This window comes from Coregonus lavaretus (genome assembly GCF_964263955.1).
Source record: "Coregonus lavaretus genome assembly, chromosome: 1".
In the NCBI taxonomy this organism is placed as follows: domain Eukaryota; kingdom Metazoa; phylum Chordata; class Actinopteri; order Salmoniformes; family Salmonidae; genus Coregonus; species Coregonus lavaretus.
In genome coordinates this window covers 50,967,612-50,986,629 of record NC_139988.1, presented here as the reverse complement: position 1 = coordinate 50,986,629, position 19,018 = coordinate 50,967,612, and the positions used below count along the sequence as shown (strand labels likewise).

The 19,018-nt window shown below is 42.6% G+C and overlaps 1 protein-coding gene across 4 annotated transcripts in view; it reads right to left on the bottom strand.

The window, feature by feature from the left end:
* Positions 1–19,018, bottom strand: part of LOC311131521 (cullin-9-like) — a 52,090-nt gene that overhangs the window by 26,516 nt on the left and 6,556 nt on the right. For all 4 annotated transcript variants that reach the window (XM_084164554.1, XM_084164551.1, XM_084164552.1 and 1 more), the window contains exon 3: positions 108–262. In XM_084164554.1, coding sequence (XP_084020680.1) covers positions 108–262 — 155 coding nt within the window. The remainder of the gene's footprint in view (positions 1–107; positions 263–19,018) is intronic.

Below are 19,018 nucleotides of genomic sequence, written 5' to 3'. Positions count from 1 at the left end.
ACATCTCAGCGACAGGTAATTCACTGGTTTGTTCTAGAGGTACATGTAGGAATCCATTGGTAAGTAAGAGTACTGTACAGAGACATGGAATGCAATTTGGTAGCTACCTGAGGGAGGTGGATCCCCTCAAAAGAAATGCCATGCTCTTCAGAGGAGGTGGTCTCCGCAAACAGCTCCAGGAGGGTGTAGCGATTGTCAAAGTCCATGTGCTGCTCAATACCATCCTGCTGGCTGAGGGACAGGAGCACATAGGCACGGCTCCCTGGGGGAAGACAGGAGCACCATTATCATTTTAGGTGGACACTATATTTTGTCTTGATTGGTTCTGGGTCTGTCATGACACCTAGTGTCTAATGAGGTAGTTACCACTGTCCCAGGAGAGTTGCAGATACATACATACCATTACATTTTAGTAATTTATCAGACGCTCTTATCCAGAGCGACTTACAGTTAGTGAGTGCATACATTTTTCATACTGGCCCCCCGTGGGAATCGAACCCATAACCCAGACGTTGCAAGCGCCATGCTCTACCAACTGAGCTACAATCAGCTACCTGATTAACAACCCTGTTCAGTTGCACTCAATTTGCACTTCCAAGACATACACTAAAATAGGGATGTAATGATTCAAATAGGTGTAAGATACATGTGCATCAGTCCGCGTAACCCAAACCAATCCAAGTGTAGAATACATTGGTCAGAAAATGTATTCCAATGTTACGAATCGCCAGTTCACTAAATTGTTTTGCTCATATTACATTCTACATTGCAAAAATACCACTTATCTTGTGACAACTGATTCGTCCTCTCCTTCAGTGTCGAACTGCATGTAAATGTTGAGTCATTAACCAAGTCATTTGCATGCCGAACAACCCCAGGCAGTATCAGTAACCTAGTCAAACTGCGCACTGTGCCCAACGCGAGGTAGGCGGCCTGTTCCTGATATTGCACATCTGCGCGGCACATTTTTTTATTTAACCAGGTAAGCCAGTTGAGAACAAGTTATCATTTACAACTGCGACCTGGCCAAGATAAAGCAAAGCAGTGCGATAAAAACAGAGTTACACTCATTCAAATGCTAAAATGGCTTGCGTGATATTAGGTTGTCATTCAAATAATAAAGCCTATGTAATTTGCTATTGTCGTTATCTATGCGCGGTTGAAAATAGTGTAAGAAAAGTAAGCTACCGGAGACAACGGCTACTTAAAGCTGATGTCAACACAGCTAACAAGGTGCTGACTGATCGCTTTCGCAAGATCTGGGAGCACGATATCATACCACAATACTGGCGAAAATGACTTATCGTCAAACTGCCAAAGAAAGGAAACCTCAGTGAATGTGACAACACTCCTCTCCATCCCCAGCAAAATCTTCTGCAGAAAACTCTTCAAAAAGGATTGACACTGCTGTCGATGACAAACTAAGACAAGAAAAAGCTGGGTTCCGCAAAGGAAGATGGATCGACCAGATCTTTGCCCTGCACAACATCGAGCAATGCCTCAGGTGGAATGCACCCCTCTAGACCAACTTAATTCATTTCAAGAAGGCATTGGATAGTGTTCACCATGAGAGCTTATGGAGAATCCTTGGAGCCTACGGAATACCACCCAAGATTGTCAACCTCATTGGGAAGTTCTATGAACAATTTGAATGTAGCATCATCCTTGATAGTGCTCTTACTGAGTCACTTCAACTTAAGTCTGGTGTCAGACAAGGCTGCATCCTCTTTCCAATCCTTTTCATGTTACCATAAACTGGGTAATGTGTCAATCTGACCATGCCTGAGGAATCCAGTGGACCCTCTTCTCTAATCTAGAATACCTCAACTTCGCGGATGATCTGGCCTCTATATCATCCAAATACATCCACCTCCAGTAGTCAGACTCAGCATGCATGCTAAACAGACTGGTTTCCATTTGAACATACAGAAGACCCAAGACATATGCATTAATACACCACCAATTACCATCAGTGGAGAGACGCTTGAGTATGTCGACAACTTCCCCTACCATGGAAGCCTTATCAGCGGCGACAACGGAGCCAAAAAAAGACTCTGGGATGCTGACCTTCTAGGCAGAGTTGCAAAGAAAAAGCCATATCTCAGACTGCCCATCTTCATCTTTTTTTATTGGCCAGTCTGAAATATGGCTTTTTCTTTGCAACTCTGCCTAGAAGGTCAGCATCCCAGAGTCACCTCTTCACTGTTGACGTTGAGACTGGTGTTTTGCGGGTACTATTTAATGAAGCTGCCAGTTGAGGACCTGTGAGGAGCCTGTTTCTCAAACTAGACACTAATGTATTTGTCCTCTTACTCAGTTGTGCACCGGGGCCTCCCACTCTTTCTATTCTGGTTAGAGCCAGTCTGCGCTGTTCTGTGAAGGGAGTAGTACACAGCGTTGTACAAGATCTTCAGTTTCTTGGCAATTTCTCGCATGGAATAGCCTTCATTTCTCAGAACAAGAATAGACTGACGAGTATCAAAGAAAGTTCTTTGTTTCTGGCCATTTTGAGCCTGTAATCGAACCCACAATTGATGATGCTCCAGACAATCAACTAGTCTCAAGAAGGCCACCTTTATTGCTTCTTTAAAATCAGCACAATCGTTTTCAGCTGTGCTAACATAAATTGCAAAAGGGTTTAATGATCAATTAGCCTTTTAAAATCATAAACTTGGATTAGCAAACACAACGTGCCATTGGAACACAGGACTAATGGTTGCTGATAAATGTAGATATTCCATTTAAAAAAATCAGCCGTTTCCAGCTACAATAGCCATTTACAACATTAACGATGTCTACACTGTATTTCTGAACAATTTGATGTTATGTTAGACAAAAAATCTGCATTTCTTTTCAAAAACAAGGACATTTCTAAGTGACCTCAAACTTTTGAACGATGGTGGTAGATTATATATATATATACACACACACACACATACATATACAAATTCATTGGCTATGTCATAGCTAACTTGTAAACGATAAATATTGATACATTACTAGCTCAATATGCATTAATGACAAAGGTAATTAGCGCGTGATGCTGATTTCTGAACCAAAGTGGGGGGGACAAAAAAAGAAAAATAGGCTACATAAGCCCCCCCTAATCTGATATTGGTAAAGGGGTGGTAGATGCCTAGTCTCCCTTATGGCTGAGCCCAGGTGACTACATATAGTATCTATAAAAAGTCGACACCCCCTTGAACTTATTCACATTTTGTTGCGTAACGTGAGATTTAAATATATTTAATTGTAATTTTGTCATTGTCCTTTGCAAAATACTCCATAATGTCAAAGTTTAAAGAAAATTATACAAATTGACAAATCAATAAAAATGCAATAACTGAAATAGTAATTTAATAAGCATTAATTCCCTTTGTTAAGGCAAGCCTAAATTAGTTCAGAAGTAAAATTTGGCTTAACAACTCACATAAGTTATATGGACATGGAAGTTCTGCTTCTAGCTCCTAAACAACTTTGCAGTATATTGTTTTGTGTGTGTTATTTCTTACATTATTAGTCCAGGAATGTTTTTCTGTTATTACATACTGCCGGAAATACATTTTGGATATCAGAGCGGCAGTTACTCACCAGCATTACGACCGGGAATACGACTTTCCTGAATTGGATCCTTTGTTCGTACCCCTCAGGGAAATTTAACTGATTCCAGAGGCTGATCCAAAACACAGCCGGCGGAGAAGAGGTATTCGGAGTGGACTTCTAGTCTGACTTAGGTGGTGTGCACACCATCCACCGCTTTCGAGAATATTACTAGCTATTGTTCAGTCTCTGGATAATAAAGTAGACGAGCTCAGGGCGAGAATCTCCTTCCAGAGAGGCATCAGGGATTGTAACATACTCGGTTTCATGGAAACATGGCTCTCTCGGGATCTCCTGTCTTTGTCCATACAGCCAGTTGCGTTCTCAGTATATCGCGCAGACAGAAATAAAATACTCTCCGGGAAGAAGAAAGGCGGGGTGTTCCTTTCATGATTAACCACTCACGGTGTGATTGTGATAACATAAAGGAACTCAAGTCCTTTTATTCACCCGACCTAGAATACCTCACAATCAAATGAAGACCGTATTACCTCCCAAGAGAATACTCTTCGGTTACATAGTCACAGCCGTGTATATTCTCCCTCAAGCCGATACCGTGACGGACCTCAAAAGAACTTCACTGGACTTTATGCAAATCTGAGGCCACATTTATTGTAGCTGGGGATTTTAACAAAGCAAATTTTAGGAAAACGACCTAAGTTCTATCAACACATTGACTGTAGTACTCGCGCTGCTAAAACACTTGACCACTGCTACTCCAACTTCCGGGATGCCTACAAGGCCCTCCGCTGCCCTCCCTTCGGCAAATCTGATCGACGACTCCATTTTGCTCCCCCCTTCCTATAGGCAAAAACTCAAAACAGGACGTACCCGTGCTAAGGACTATTCAACGCTGGTCTGACCAATAGGAATCCACGCATCAAGATTGTTTTGATCACTTGGACTGGGATATGATCCGGGTAGCCTCCAAGAATAACATCAACAAATACAAGACAACGGTGACTGAGTTAATTAGGAAGTGTATAGGAGATGTTGTACCCACTGTGGACTATTAAACCTACAACAACCAGAAACCGTGGATAGCTGGCAGCATTCGCTCAAAACTGAAAGCACGAACCACTGCATTTAACCATGGCAAGGTGACTGGGAATATGGCCGAATACAAACAGTGTAGTTACTCCCTCAGTAAGGCAATCCAACAGGCAAAACGTCAGTTTAGAGACAAAGTTGAGTCGCAATTCAACGGCTCAGACACGAGACATATGTGGCAGGGTCTACAGACAAATCACGGAATACAAAAGGGAAAACCAGCCACATCGTGGACACCGACGTCTTGCTTCCCGACAAGCAAAAACCCCTTCGCCCGCTTTGAGGATAACAGCGCCACCGACGCGGCCCACTGCCAAGGACTGTGGGCTCTCCTTCTCCGTGGCCGACGTGAGTAGCCCTCGCAAGGCTGCCGGCCCAGACGGCATCTCTAGCCGCGTCCTCAGAACATGCGCAGGCCAGCTGGCTGGAGTGTTTACAGACATATTCAATCTCTCCCTATCCCAGTTTGCTGTCCCCACGTGCTTCAAGACGTCTACCATTGTTGCTTTACCCAAGAAAGCAAAGGTAACTGAACTAAATGACTATTGCCCCCGTAGCACTCACTTCTGTCATGAAGTGCTTTGAGAGGCTAGTTAAGGATCATATCACCTCTACCTTACCTGACATCCTAGACCCACTTCAAAATGTGCTTACCGCCCCAATAGATCCACAGACGATAATAATATAATAATAATAATAAGCCATTTAGCAGACGCTTTTATCCAAAGCGACTTACAGTCATGCGTGCATACATTTTGTGAATGGGTGGTCCCGGGGATCGAACCCACTACCCTGGCGTTACAAGCGCCGTGCTCTACCAGCTGAGCTACAGAGGACCATCGCACTGCACACTACCCTATGCCATCTGGACAAGAGGAATACCTATGTAAGAATGCTGTTCATTGACTGTAGCACAGCATTCAACACCATAGTACCCTCCAAGCTCATCATTAAGCTCGGGGCCCTGGGTCTGAACCCCGCCCTGTGCAACTGGGTCCTGGTATGGCAACAGACTGAAAAACAGCTTCTATCTCAAGGCCATCCGACTGTTAAATAGCCATCACTAGGCGGCTTCCACCCAGTTACGTAACCCTGCACCTTAGAGGATGCTGCCCCATATACATAGACTTGAAATCACTAGTCACTCTAATAATGTTCATATATTTTTTCTTTACTCATCTCATATGCATATACTGTATTCTATTCTCCTGTATTTTAGTATATGCCACTCCGACATTGCTTATCCTAATATTTATTATATTTAAATATTCCTTAATTTCATTCTTTTACTTTTAGATTGTGTGTATTGTTGTGAATTGTTAGATACACACTGCACTGTTGGAGCTAGAAACACAAGCATTTCGCTACACACGCAATAACATCTGCTAAACTGTATGTATGTGACAAGATTTGATTTGAGTGAATTTGGGTAGGCATAATTTGAATGACTACCCCCTTTGTCCCACATACAGTGGGGAAAAAAAGTATTTAGTCAGCCACCAATTGTGCAAGTTCTCCCACTTAAAAAGATGAGAGAGGCCTGTAATTTTCATCATAGCTACACGTCAACTATGACAGACAAAATGAGGAAAAAAAATCCAGAAAATAACATTGTAGGATTTTTTATGAATTTATTAGCAAATTATGGTGGAAAATAAGTATTTGGTCAATAACAAAAGTTTCTCAATACTTTGTTATATACCCTTTGTTGGCAATGACACAGGTCAAACGTTTTCCGTAAGTCTTCACAAGCTTTTCACACACTGTTGCTGGTATTTTGGCCCATTCCTCCATGCAGATCTCCTCTAGAGCAGTGATGTTTTGGGGCTGTAGCTGGGCAACACGGACTTTCAACTCCCTCCAAAGATGTTCTATGGGGTTGAGATCTGGAGAGTGGCTAGGCCACTCCAGGACCTTGAAATGCTTTTTACGAAGCCACTCCTTCGTTGCCCGGGCGGTGTGTTTGGGATCATTGTCATGCTGAAAGACCCAGCCACGTTTCATCTTCAATGCCCTTGCTGATGGAAGGAGGTTTTCACTCAAAATCTCACGATACATGGCCCCATTCATTCTTTCCTTTACACGGATCAGTTGTCCTGGTCCCTTTGCAGAAAAACAGCCCCAAAGCATGATGTTTCCACCCCCATGCTTCACAGTAGGTATGGTGTTCTTTGGATGCAACTCAGCATTCTTTGTCCTCCAAACACAACGAGTTGAGTTTTTACCAAAAAGTTCTATTTTGGTTTCATCTGACCATATGACATTCTCCCAATCCTCTTCTGGATCATCCAAATGCACTCTAGCAAACTTCAGACGGGCCTGGACATGTACTGGCTTAAGCAGGGGGACACGTCTGGCACTGCAGGATTTGAGTCCCTGGCGGCGTAGTGTGTTACTGATGGTAGGCTTTGTTACTTTGGTCCCAGCTCTCTGCAGGTCATTCACTAGGTCCCCCCGTGTGGTTCTGGGATTTTTGCTCACCGTTCTTGTGATCATTTTGACCCCACGGGGTGAGATCTTGCGTGGAGCCCCAGATCGAGGGAGATTATCAGTGGTCTTGTATGTCTTCCATTTCCTAATAATTGCTCCCACAGTTGATTTCTTCAAACCAAGCTGCTTACCTATTGCAGATTCAGTCTTCCCAGCCTGGTGCAGGTCTACAATTTTGTTTCTGGTGTCCTTTGACAGCTCTTTGGTCTTGGCCATAGTGGAGTTTGGAGTGTGACTGTTTGAGGTTGTGGACAGGTGTCTTTTATACTGATAACAAGTTCAAACAGGTGCCATTAATACAGGTAACGAGTGGAGGACAGAGGAGCCTCTTAAAGAAGAAGTTACAGGTCTGTGAGAGCCAGAAATCTTGCTTGTTTGTAGGTGACCAAATACTTATTTTCCACCATAATTTGCAAATAAATTCATTAAAAATCCTACAATGTGATTTTCTGGGAAAAACAATCTCAATTTGTCTGTCATAGTTGACGTGTACCTATGATGAAAATTACAGGCCTCTCTCATCTTTTTAAGTGGGAGAACTTGCACAATTGGTGGCTGACTAAATACTTTTTCCCCCCACTGTACATACATACAGTGCATTCGGAGTAAGTATTCAGACCCCTTGACTTTTTCCACATTATGTTACAGCCTTATTCTAAAATTGATTAAATTGTTCCCCCCCCTCCTCAAATCTACACACAATACCCCATAATGACAAAGCAAACACAGGTTTATATATTTCAGCAAATTTATTAAAAAAAATATATATATAAAAAAGCACCTTTGGCAGCGATTACAGCCTCGAGTACTCTTGGGTATGACGCTACAAGCTTGGTACACCTGTATTTGGGGTGTTTCTGCCATTCTTCTCTGCAGATCCTCTCAAGCTCTGTCAAGTTGGATGGGGAGCGTCGCTGCACAGCTATTTAAAAAAAGGTATCTCCAGAGATGTTCGATCGGGTACAAGTCCGGGCTCTGGCTGGGCCACTCAAGGACATTCAGAGACTTGTCCCGAAGCCACTCCTGCATTGTCTTGGCTGTGCGCTTAGGGTCGTTGTCCTGTTGGAAGGTGAACCTTCACCCAAGTCTGAGGTCCTGAGCGCTCTGGAGCAGGTTTTCATCAAGGATCTCTCTGTACTTTGCGCTCTTCATCTTCCCCTCGATCCTGACTAGTCTCCCAGTCCCTGCCCATGAAAAACATCCCCACATGATGCTGCCACCACCATGCTTCACCGTAGGGATGGTGCCAGGTTTCCTCCAGACGTGACGCTTGGCATTCAGGCCAATCTTGGTTTCATCAGACCAGAGAATCTTGTTTCTCATGGTCTGAGAGTCCTTCAGGTGCCTTTTGGCAAACTCCAAGCGGGCTGTCATGTGCCTTTTACTGAGGAGTGGCTTCCGTTTGGCAACTCTACCATAAAGGCCTGATTATCAGAATGCTGCAGCGATGGTTGTCCTTCTGGAAGGTTCTCCCATCTCCACAGATAGAACTCTGTCAGGAGTGACCATCGGGTTCTTGGTCACCTCCCTGACCAAGGCTCTTCTCCCCCTATTGCTCAGTTAGGCCGGTCTGCCAGCTCTAGGAAGAGTCTTTAATGATGGAGGCCACTGTGTTCTTGGGACCTTGATGATGCAGACATTTTTCTATACCCTTCCCCAGATCTGTGCCTCGACACAATCCTGTCTCGGAGCTCTACGACATTTCCTTCAACCTTGTGGCTTGGTTTTTGCTCTGACATGCACGGTCAACTGTGGGACCTTATATAGACAGGTGTGTGCCTTTCCAAATCATGTCCAAACAATTTAAATTTACCACAGGTGGACTCCAATCAAGTTGTAGAAACATCAAGGAAGGTTAAAGGAAACAGGATGCACCTGAGCTCAATTTCGAGTCTCATGGCAAAGGGTCTGAATACTTACATAAATATGGTACTTCTGTTTTTAAATTGTTAATGAAATGTGGAAAAAGTCAAGGGGTCTGAATACTTTCCGAATGCACTGTATGTCTATGGTGTACAGTGCCTATAGAAAGTCAACACCCTCCATGGATTTCCTAATTTTGTGTTACAAAGTGGGAATAAAATGGACTTGTCATTTTTGTAATCGACCTACATAAATACTCTGTCAAAGTGGAAGAAAAATTGTACCTTTTTTTAGATTAATGAAAAATAAAAACATTGATTAGATAAGTATTCACCCCCGAGTCAATACATGTTAGAAACACCTTTGGCAGCAATTTACAGTTGTCTCTTCTTGGGTAAGTCTCATAAGAGCTTTGCACACTGGTGTTGGGCAATATTCCCCCATTATTCTTTTCAAAATTCTTCAAGCTCTGTCTAGGTGTTGGATCATGGCTAGACACCAATTTTCAAATTTTGCCATAGATATTCAAGCAGATTTAAGGCAACTAATTTGGCCAATAGGGGTGGGGGGGGACACTAGTAGGAAGCACAAGGAAGAAATGGCAGCTGTACAGAACTCATCCAGAGCTCTTTGACTTCTGGCAGAAAGCCATTAAAAGATACAGTATCTGATGGCAAACATTTAGTAGGGAATTGCATACAAGTGTAACAGAGACTTGCCGATAGATATAGAACGCTATGGACGCACCAGCTCGCTTTCTCCCGTTGTGCTATTTACAAACACGTGATTGGCTGAACTGTTCTGGGGAACTATGGTAAGCTTCATAATGTGACCGGTGAAATTAAGAACAGAATATGCTTTATCTCCTAATGTATTGCACAAGTTGACTTCAGGTATTAACTTAAAAAGTTGCTACAAATTATTCAAATCTCTTGAAAAACTTCATAGAAATAGTTGACGGTATTGTAAAACCATCCTGTGGCTTTTTCGAAATACCCCGGTATACCGGCCAAGCTTATTGGCCACTCCAGGAACATTCATGGTCTTCTTAGTAAGCAAACTCCAGTGTAGATTTGGCTTTGTGTTGTAGGTTATTGTCCTGTTGAAAGGAGAATTCCTCTCCCAGTGTCACATTTTGTTACGTTACAGCCTCATTCTAAAATTGATTAAATTGTCCCCCCCCCCCACCACACACACACAATCTACACATAATACCCAATAATGGCAAAGCGAAAATAAGTATTCAGACCCTTTGCTAGGAGACTCGAAATTGAGCTCAGGTGCATCCTGTTTCCATTGATCATCCTTGAGATGTTTCTACAACTTGATTGGAGTCCACCTGCGGTCAATTCAATTGATTGGACATGATTTGGAAAGGCGCACACCTGACTATATAACATCCCACAGTTGACAATGCATGTCAGATCAAAAACCAAGCCATAAGGTCGACGGAATTGTCTGTAGAGCTCCAAGACGACAGGATTGTGTCGAGGCACAGATCTGGGGAAGTGAACCAAAACATTTCTGCAGCATTGAAGGTCTCCAAGAACACAGTGGCCTCAATCATTCTTAAATGGAAGAAGTTCGGAACCACCAAGACTCTTCCTAGAGCTGGCTGCCCGGCCATGCTGAGCAATCGGGGGAGAAGGGCCTTGGTCAGGGAGGTGACCAAGAACCCGATGGTCACTCTGACAGAGCTCCAGAGTTCCTCTGTGGAGATGGGAGAACCTTCCAGAAGGACAACCATCTCTGCAGCACTCCGCTAATCAGGCCTTTATGGTAGAGTTGCCACACCTCAGTAAAAAGGCACATGACAGCCCGCTTGGAGTTTGCCAAAAGGAACCTAAATGACTCTGACCATGAAACAAGATTCTCTAGTCTGATGAAACCAAGATTGAACTATTTGGCCTGAATGCCAAGCGTCACGTCTGGAGGAAACCTGGCACCATCCCTACAGTGAAGCATGGTGGTGGCAGCATCATGCTGTGGGGATGTTTTTCAGCGGCAGGGACTGGGAGACTAGTCAGGATCGAGGGAAAGATGAACGGCTTAAAGTACAGAGAGATCCTTCACGAAAACCTGCTCCAGAGTACTCAGGACCTCAGTCTGGGGCGAAGGTTCACCTTCCAACAGGACAACAACCCTAAGCACACAGCCAAGACAACGCAGGAGTGGCTTCGGGACAAGTCTCTGAATGTCCTTGAGTGGCCCAGCCAGAGCCCGGACTTGAACCCGATCTAACATCTCTGGAGAGACCTTTTTTTAAATAGCTGTGCTGCGACATTCCCCATCCAACCTGACAGAGCTGAGAGGATCTGCAGAGAAGAATGGGAGAAACTCCCCAAATACATGTGCCGAGCTTGTAGCGTCATACCCAAGAAGACTCAAGGCTGTAATCGCTGCTTCAATAAAATACAGAGTAAAGGGTCTGAATACTTAAGTGATGTTTTTATTTTATACATTTGCTAAAAATGTCTAAAAACCTGTTTTTGCTTTGTCATTATGGGGTACTGTGCGTAGATTGATGAAGAAAAAAAATATTAAATCCATTTTTGAATAAGGCTGTAACGTCACAAAATGTGGAAAGGGGGAGGGGGTCTGAATACTTTCGGAATGCACTGTACATAATTTACACACAGAAGTCAGCTCATGAGCTCCATCAGCAGCAGATTTTACATTTAGAAGGGAAAATAAGAGTTTATACAACAAATGTTTGTGCATCGTATCGAATAGCATAGAATCGTTCTCTAATCAAACAGAATTGTTTCAAACTAAAATCGTTCCAGTATCGTAGTCCAGATACGTATAAAATCGTCTTGAAATGGAAAGATGCACATCCCTACTCTAAAATCATGGCATGGTAATAGTACTTAGAGGTGTCACAAAATGAAGAAAAAAAACAAGGATCCCATGTTAACATGTACAAATGTGTTTTTAAGTGCAGAAAAGTGTCTGACAAAGCTAACACCTTTACAAACATACCAGCTCCAATTCACCTCTGAATACAGCAAACTTGTAAACACAGCCGGGGTAAGAAGAGATGTCCTTTGCATTCAAGCATTTCCTCAACAAACTCCGATATGAAAACAAACTAACAAACAAACAAGACAGGAATGCAGAGCTGCCCTTAGCGCCATGTCAAAAGGTCTCAGCCCTTCCTGATAGATGTGACTCCCCTAAGAGTACACAAGGTTTGTGACCCTCATGGCCCAAGGAGTGGGAATTCAAAAAGTACAGCAACCGAGAGGCAATAGTACACTATAATTGTGTTATTCTACACAAGACAGTAGAGCAGATTTTATATATATATATATATATATATATATATATATATATATATATATATATATATATATATATATATATATATATATATATATATATATATATATATATATATATATATATATTTTTTTTTTTTTTTTTTAAGGTCAATTGTGAGTGGCTTAATAAAATAAAAAGTAGCCTACGATAACAATCAACAAACCAATTCAATGAACGTTCTTTCCCTTTATCAATTTCCTCCCCAGCAAACAGTTGCTTAGAAACCTTAAAACAAACAGTCCAATCAACCAAGTGGTCTGACGTGGCCTCTTGAGTAGGCCCTTCTTTTTTTACCATTCATTGATGACGCATATGAGAAAACACTCAACAGCTCTACAACTGGGGAAATTCTCCAAAAAAAAACATGGTAAAGAAATGCTTGGTGGGACCTGGTACAAGGCATTACCAGTACCACTAATCTTTCAGTGTTTTGGATTGTGCAGATTGTCATTGCATCAGTGAATTGTCACTGGCCAACTGTCATACCTGTCAACTGCTACAGACTTAGCCCATGTCACGCATTCAGTTTATTCAAATTAATAAGAAACAGGTGTAACTGGTCCGGGTTCACATCCGGACTAGTTGCACAGAATTCCAAGTTACAGAGTATTCATGTCATGACTAAAGGGCAAGTACGACAGCCCATAGTTAGGCTAACCATTACCCAAAGACTCACACCTTCAAAATCAAAAACGGGAAGCATTGGTCGGTCAATGACAATAGAAAATGCTACGCAAACTAAAGCCATGAGCCAAAGGTAAGATTAACCAGTTGAAAAACTGCATTGCTAAATCCAGAATTCAAGCCCCTCTTGGCCAAATAAGGCTACGAGTCGTGCAGAAACACCATTACATAGGTCAATGACGTTCACAGTCAAATATATTTTAACCTTTATTAATATCACACATACCTAATGACCTATTATTAGGGATGTGCATCTTTCCCTTTCAAGACGATCCAATACATATCTAAGATTAGAGGTCTTCTCAGGTCCAACAAGCTTTCCTCCCTGGACCCTACCTGAATAAATTAAATGTTTTAAACATGGAGACCCAGTCCGAACGGACCAGAGGACAACCAGACCCAGCCCTGTATAGACCCTCTCAAGTCCAAACCCACTCTGATCCGAGTGAGGGACGCAGTAGACAATACATAGTTTTTGCTATGTTATTAACTGAAGCTTTTAAATGCATGAACCAAGTGAGAGGGAAACTGAGCTAGCACCAGGCGGGGGAGGGGCCGTGCTGTGTTTGTGACTGAGTAGCACGAGGAGGAAGAGAGGGCAGCAACCAAGCCCACTTGTACTAGTTAGTAATTTCTAGCTGCTAGGTTATTTATCATCCAATCTGATTACATAGTACTCGTGTTGACTGCATCGAACCAAGAAGAGAAGCTAGTTAGCTGGGTTGGCTAATCAAAGCTACACACACACACACAGCCAGAGCCTAGTGCCACTGATGATTGGCAGACAAAAACAAGCTACATTCGCCTCCTATGAAAAACACAGCCTATTTTTGTATCCCCCACACTTTGGTTCTGAAATCGCCATCATCCAATAATTATCTGGTCATTTTTGCAGATGAAGTGTTTGAGCTAGTAACGTATCAATATTAATCGTTTTCAGAGACGCTAAGCTGCTAGCCATCAAGCTAACGAAGTTGGTACCATATGAGTTTTGCAACGGAGAACTAAATAAACAGTTCCAGCGCTGTAGGAGCTGTATCTATTACGCTTTGTTTCGGGACAAACCGGATCACTCCGAGTGGTTTACTTGCGTGATCAAGGAAGCCACCTCAAGCCTATAATCCTCGGCAAGTCGCCAGTCTATGTAAGAAACTGGGGGAAACGCAGAGTGGAATGTTTACATTTTCTACGCCGGTGGCTGGACTGCGTTCGCGCTTGTTGGATAAATCTCTGCCTTGTCGTTTGTCGTTATCCGACTGGCCAGGGTGTTGCCCGGAGCTCCCCCATCTGACTGCGCTGTCGAAGGAGCACAGCATGAGGAGAAAGGCAATCAACGATGGTTGCATGTCACATGCCGTGGAAGCCGAAGACAATGATCTCCCACAAAGCAGTCTACACTTCCAACGAGAGGCCCGGAGCGGATACAAAAAACGAATAGTTTCACCATCCTGGAGCCTGATCTTCCTGCACCTTCGTCGCTGGGGGTGTCTGCGGCCACAGTGCCTACTACTTACGATTTCGAAGTCGCCAACCTTCCGTCCCTGCTCTGGATTGAGCTGGGCTTCTCCATCTGTCGGAGGCCTGCATCCTGTGAAGCGTGGGAGTGGGCGGATTTCCTCGTCCTCGCCGGCTGTGATTTTGAGCAGCTCTATGGTAAGAAATGTGACCGTTCCTGGTGCAAAAACAATGTAGAGTAAATGACATTACTAAGCTGCTCCCAAATCTACTAAGTGAGGACATTGAAATCGATTATATCGTAGTCCATGTGGGTTTTAATCAAAGGAGATGATTGTGGACTACAGGAAAAAAAAAAGAGGACTGAGCACGCCCCCATTCTCGTCGACGGGGCTGTAGTGGAACAGGTTGAGAGCTTCAAGTTCCTTGGTATCCACATCACCAACGAACTATCATGGTCCAAACACACCAAGACAGTCGTGAAGAGGGCACGACAAAGCCTATTCCCCCTCAGGAGACTGAAAAGATTTGGCATGGGTCCTCAGATCCTCAAAAAGTTCTACAGCTGCACCATCGAGAGCATCCTGACTGGTTGCATCACCACCTGCTATGGCAACTGCTCGGTCTCATACCGCAAGGCACTACAGAGGGTAGTGCGTACGGCCCAGTACATCACTGGGGCCAAGCTTCCTGCCATCCAGGACCTCTATACCAGGCGGTGTCAGAGAAAGGCCCTAAAAATTGCCACCCTAGTCATAGACTGTTCTCTCTGCTACCGCACTGCAAGTGGTACCGGAGCGCCAAGTTTAGGTCCAAAAGGCTTCTCTACAGCTTCTACCCCCAAGCCATAAGACTCCTGAACAGCTAATCATGGCTACCCGGACTATTTGCTCCCCCACCCCATCTTTTTACGCTGCTGCTACTCTGTTAATTACCTCAACTAGCCGGTGCCCCTGCACATTGACTCTGCACCAGTACCCCCCTGTATATAGCCTTCCTACTGTTATTTTTCTTCTGCTCTTTTTTTCCCTCAACCCTTTGTTGTTTTATTTTACTTTTTTATTAAAAATAAATGCACTGTAAGTAAGCAATTCACAGTAATGTCTACACTATGTCCCTCTAACTGCCCTGAATGCCTCTGCTGATCTACAGCTATTGTATGCAGTAATCATGTGCCTAAGAACCAGAGTTATACTGTTAGCACTGAGCCGGTGTGCCCGAGGAGGAAGTCCACTGTGTACAGCTCACCCTGCACTAAGATAAAGAACATGAGCACATCTACTGCTGCTAAGCTTCCCAGTAAAGCAATAAAAACAAGTAAGCATCCCAGAAGAAGTGCTCAAAATAGCCCACGTTAACATATGTAGCTTATGAAACGAGGTTCATTAAATCAATAATTTGCTAGTAACAGATGACATTCATATTATGACTATCTCTGAAACTCACTTAGATAATACCTTTGATGATACAGTGGTAGCAATACAAGGTTATAACATTTACAGAAAAGATAGAAATGCCAATGGTGGTGTTTATATTCAGAACCACATTCCTGTGAAGATTAGAGAGGATCTCATGTTAAATACTGTTGAAGTAATATGGTTACAGGTTTATCTGCCTCACCTAAAGCCCATTCTGGTGGGATGCTGCTATAGACCACCAACTGCTAACAGTCAGTATCTGGATAACATGTGTGAAATGAATGTGATTTCAATAGAGAGGTATACTTCCTGGGTGATTTAAATTTTGACTGGCTTTCATCAGGCTGCCCACTCAAGAGAAAGCTTCAAACTGTAACTAGTGCCTGCAACCTGGTTCAGGTTATCAGTCAACCTACCAGGGTAGTTACAAACAATACAGGAATTAAATCATCAACATGTATTGATCATATCTTTACTAATGCTGCAGACATTTGTTTGAAAGCAGTATCAAAATCCATTGGATGTAGTGATCACAATGTAGTAGCCATATCTTGGAAAACCAAAGTTTCAAAGGCTGGGCCTAATATTGTGTATAAGAGAGGTCATACAATAAGTTTTGTAGTGATTCCTATGTTGTTGATGTAAAGAATATGTTGGTCCGTGGTGTGTAATGAGGAGCAAACAGACACTGCACTTGACACATTTATGAAATTGCTTATTCCAGTTACTAATAAGCACGCACCCATTAAGAAAATCACCAAAAAATGAAATCCCCGTGGATTGATGAGGAATTGAAAAATTGTATGGTTGAGAGGGATGAGGCAAAAGGAATGAAAAATAAGTCTGGCTGCACAACCGATTGGCAAACATATTGCAAATTGAGAAATCATGTGACTAAACTGAATAAAAAGAAGAAACTATACCATGAAACAAAGATAAATGACAAAGAATTATAGTAAAAAGCTTTGGAGCACCTTTAATGAAAATTGGGAAAAGAGGCAAACTCCACTCCATCATTCATTGAATCAGATGGCTCATTCATCACAAACACAACTGATATTTCCAACTACTTTAATGATTTTTTCATTGGCAAGATTAGCAAACTTATGCATGACATGCCAGCAACAATTGCTGACACTACACATCCAAGTATATCTGACCAAATATGAAAGACAAGCATTGTAATTTTGAATTCCGTAAAGTGAGTGTGGAAGAGGTGAAAAATGTATTGTCAACAATGACAAGCCATGAGGGTCTGACAACTTGGATGGAAAATTACTGAGGATAATAGCGGACGATATTGCCACTCCTTTGCCATATTTTCAATTTAAGCCTACTAGAATGTGTGTGCCCCCAGGCTTGGAGGGAAGCAAAAGTCATTCCGCTACCTAAAAATAGTAAAGCCCCGTTTACTGGCTCAAATAGCCGACCAATTAGCCTGTTACCAACCCTTAGTAAAGTTTTGGAAAAAAGGGTGTTTGACCAGATACAATGCTATTTTACAGTAAACAAATTGACAAACTCTCAGCATGCTAATAGAGAAGGACATTCAACAAGAACAGCACTTACACAAATGACTGATGATTGGCTGAGAGAAATTGATGATAAAAAGATTGTGGGGACTGTTGTGTTAGACTTCAGTGCAGCTTTTGACATTATCGACCATAGTCTGCTGCTGGAAAAACATGTGTTATGGCTTTACTCCACCTGCTATATTGTGGCTACAGAGTTATATGTCTAACAGAACACAGAGGGTGTTCTTTAATGGAAGCCTCTCCAACATAATCCAGATAGAATCAGGAATTCCCCAGGGCAGCTTTCTAGGCCCATTACTTTTTTCAATCTTTACTAATGACATGCCACTGGCTTTGAGTAAAGCAATAGTGTCCATGTATGCGGATGACTCAACACTATACATGTCAGCTACTACAGCGACTGAAATGACTGCAACACTTAAAGAGTTGCAGTTAGTTTCAGAGTGGGTGGCAAGGAATAAGTTAGAATTATTTAAGACTAAAACTAAAAGCATTGTATTTGGGACAAATCATTCACTAAACCTCAACTAAATACTGTAATAAATAATGTGGAAATTGAGCAAGTTGAGGTGACAAAACTGCTTGGAGTTACCCTGGATTGTAAACTGTCATGGTCAAAACATATTGATACAACAGTAGCTAAGATGGGGAGAAGTATGTAATAATAGAGCGCTGCTCTACCTTCTTAACAGCACTATCAACCAGGCAGGTCCTAATGGCCCTAGTTTTGTCACACCTGGACTACTGTTCAGTCGCGTGGTCAGGTGCCACAAAAAAATGACTTAGTAAAGTTGCAATTTACTCAGAACAGGGCAGCACGGCTGACCCTTGGATGTACACAGAGAGCTAAAATTAATAATATGAATGTACAGTTGAAGTCGGAAGTTTAAATACACCTAGGTTGGAGTCATTAAAACTTATTTTTCAACCACTCCACAAATTTCTTGTTAACAAACTATAGTTTTGGCAAGTCGGTTAGGACATATATTTTGTGCATGACAAGTTATTTTTCCAACAATTGTTTACAGACAGATTATTTCACTGTATCACAATTCCAGTGGGTCAGAAGTTTACATACACTAAGTTGACTGTGCCTTTAAAGAGTTTGGAAAATTCCAGAAAATGATGTCATGGCTTTAGAAGCTTCTGCTAGGCTAATTGGCATCATGAGTCAATTGGAGGTGTACCTGTGGATGTATTTCAAGGCCTACCTTCAAATTCAGTGCCTCTTTGCTTGACATCATGGGAAAATCAAAAGAAATCAGCCAAGACCTTAGAAAAATTTTTGTAGACCTCCACAAGTCTGGTTCATCCTTGGGAGCAATTTCCAAAAGCCTGAAGGTACCACGTTCATCTGTACAAACAATAGTACGCAAGTATAAACACCACAGGACCACGCAGCCGTTATCCCGCTCAGGAAGGAGATGCGTTCTGTCTGCTAGAGATGAACGTACTTTGGTGCAAATCAATCCCAGAACAACAAAAGGACCTTGTGAAGATGCTGGAGGAAACAGGTACAAAATTATCTATATCCACAGTAAAACGAGTCCTATTTCGACATAACCTGAAAGGCCGCTTAGCAAGGAAGAAGCCACTGCT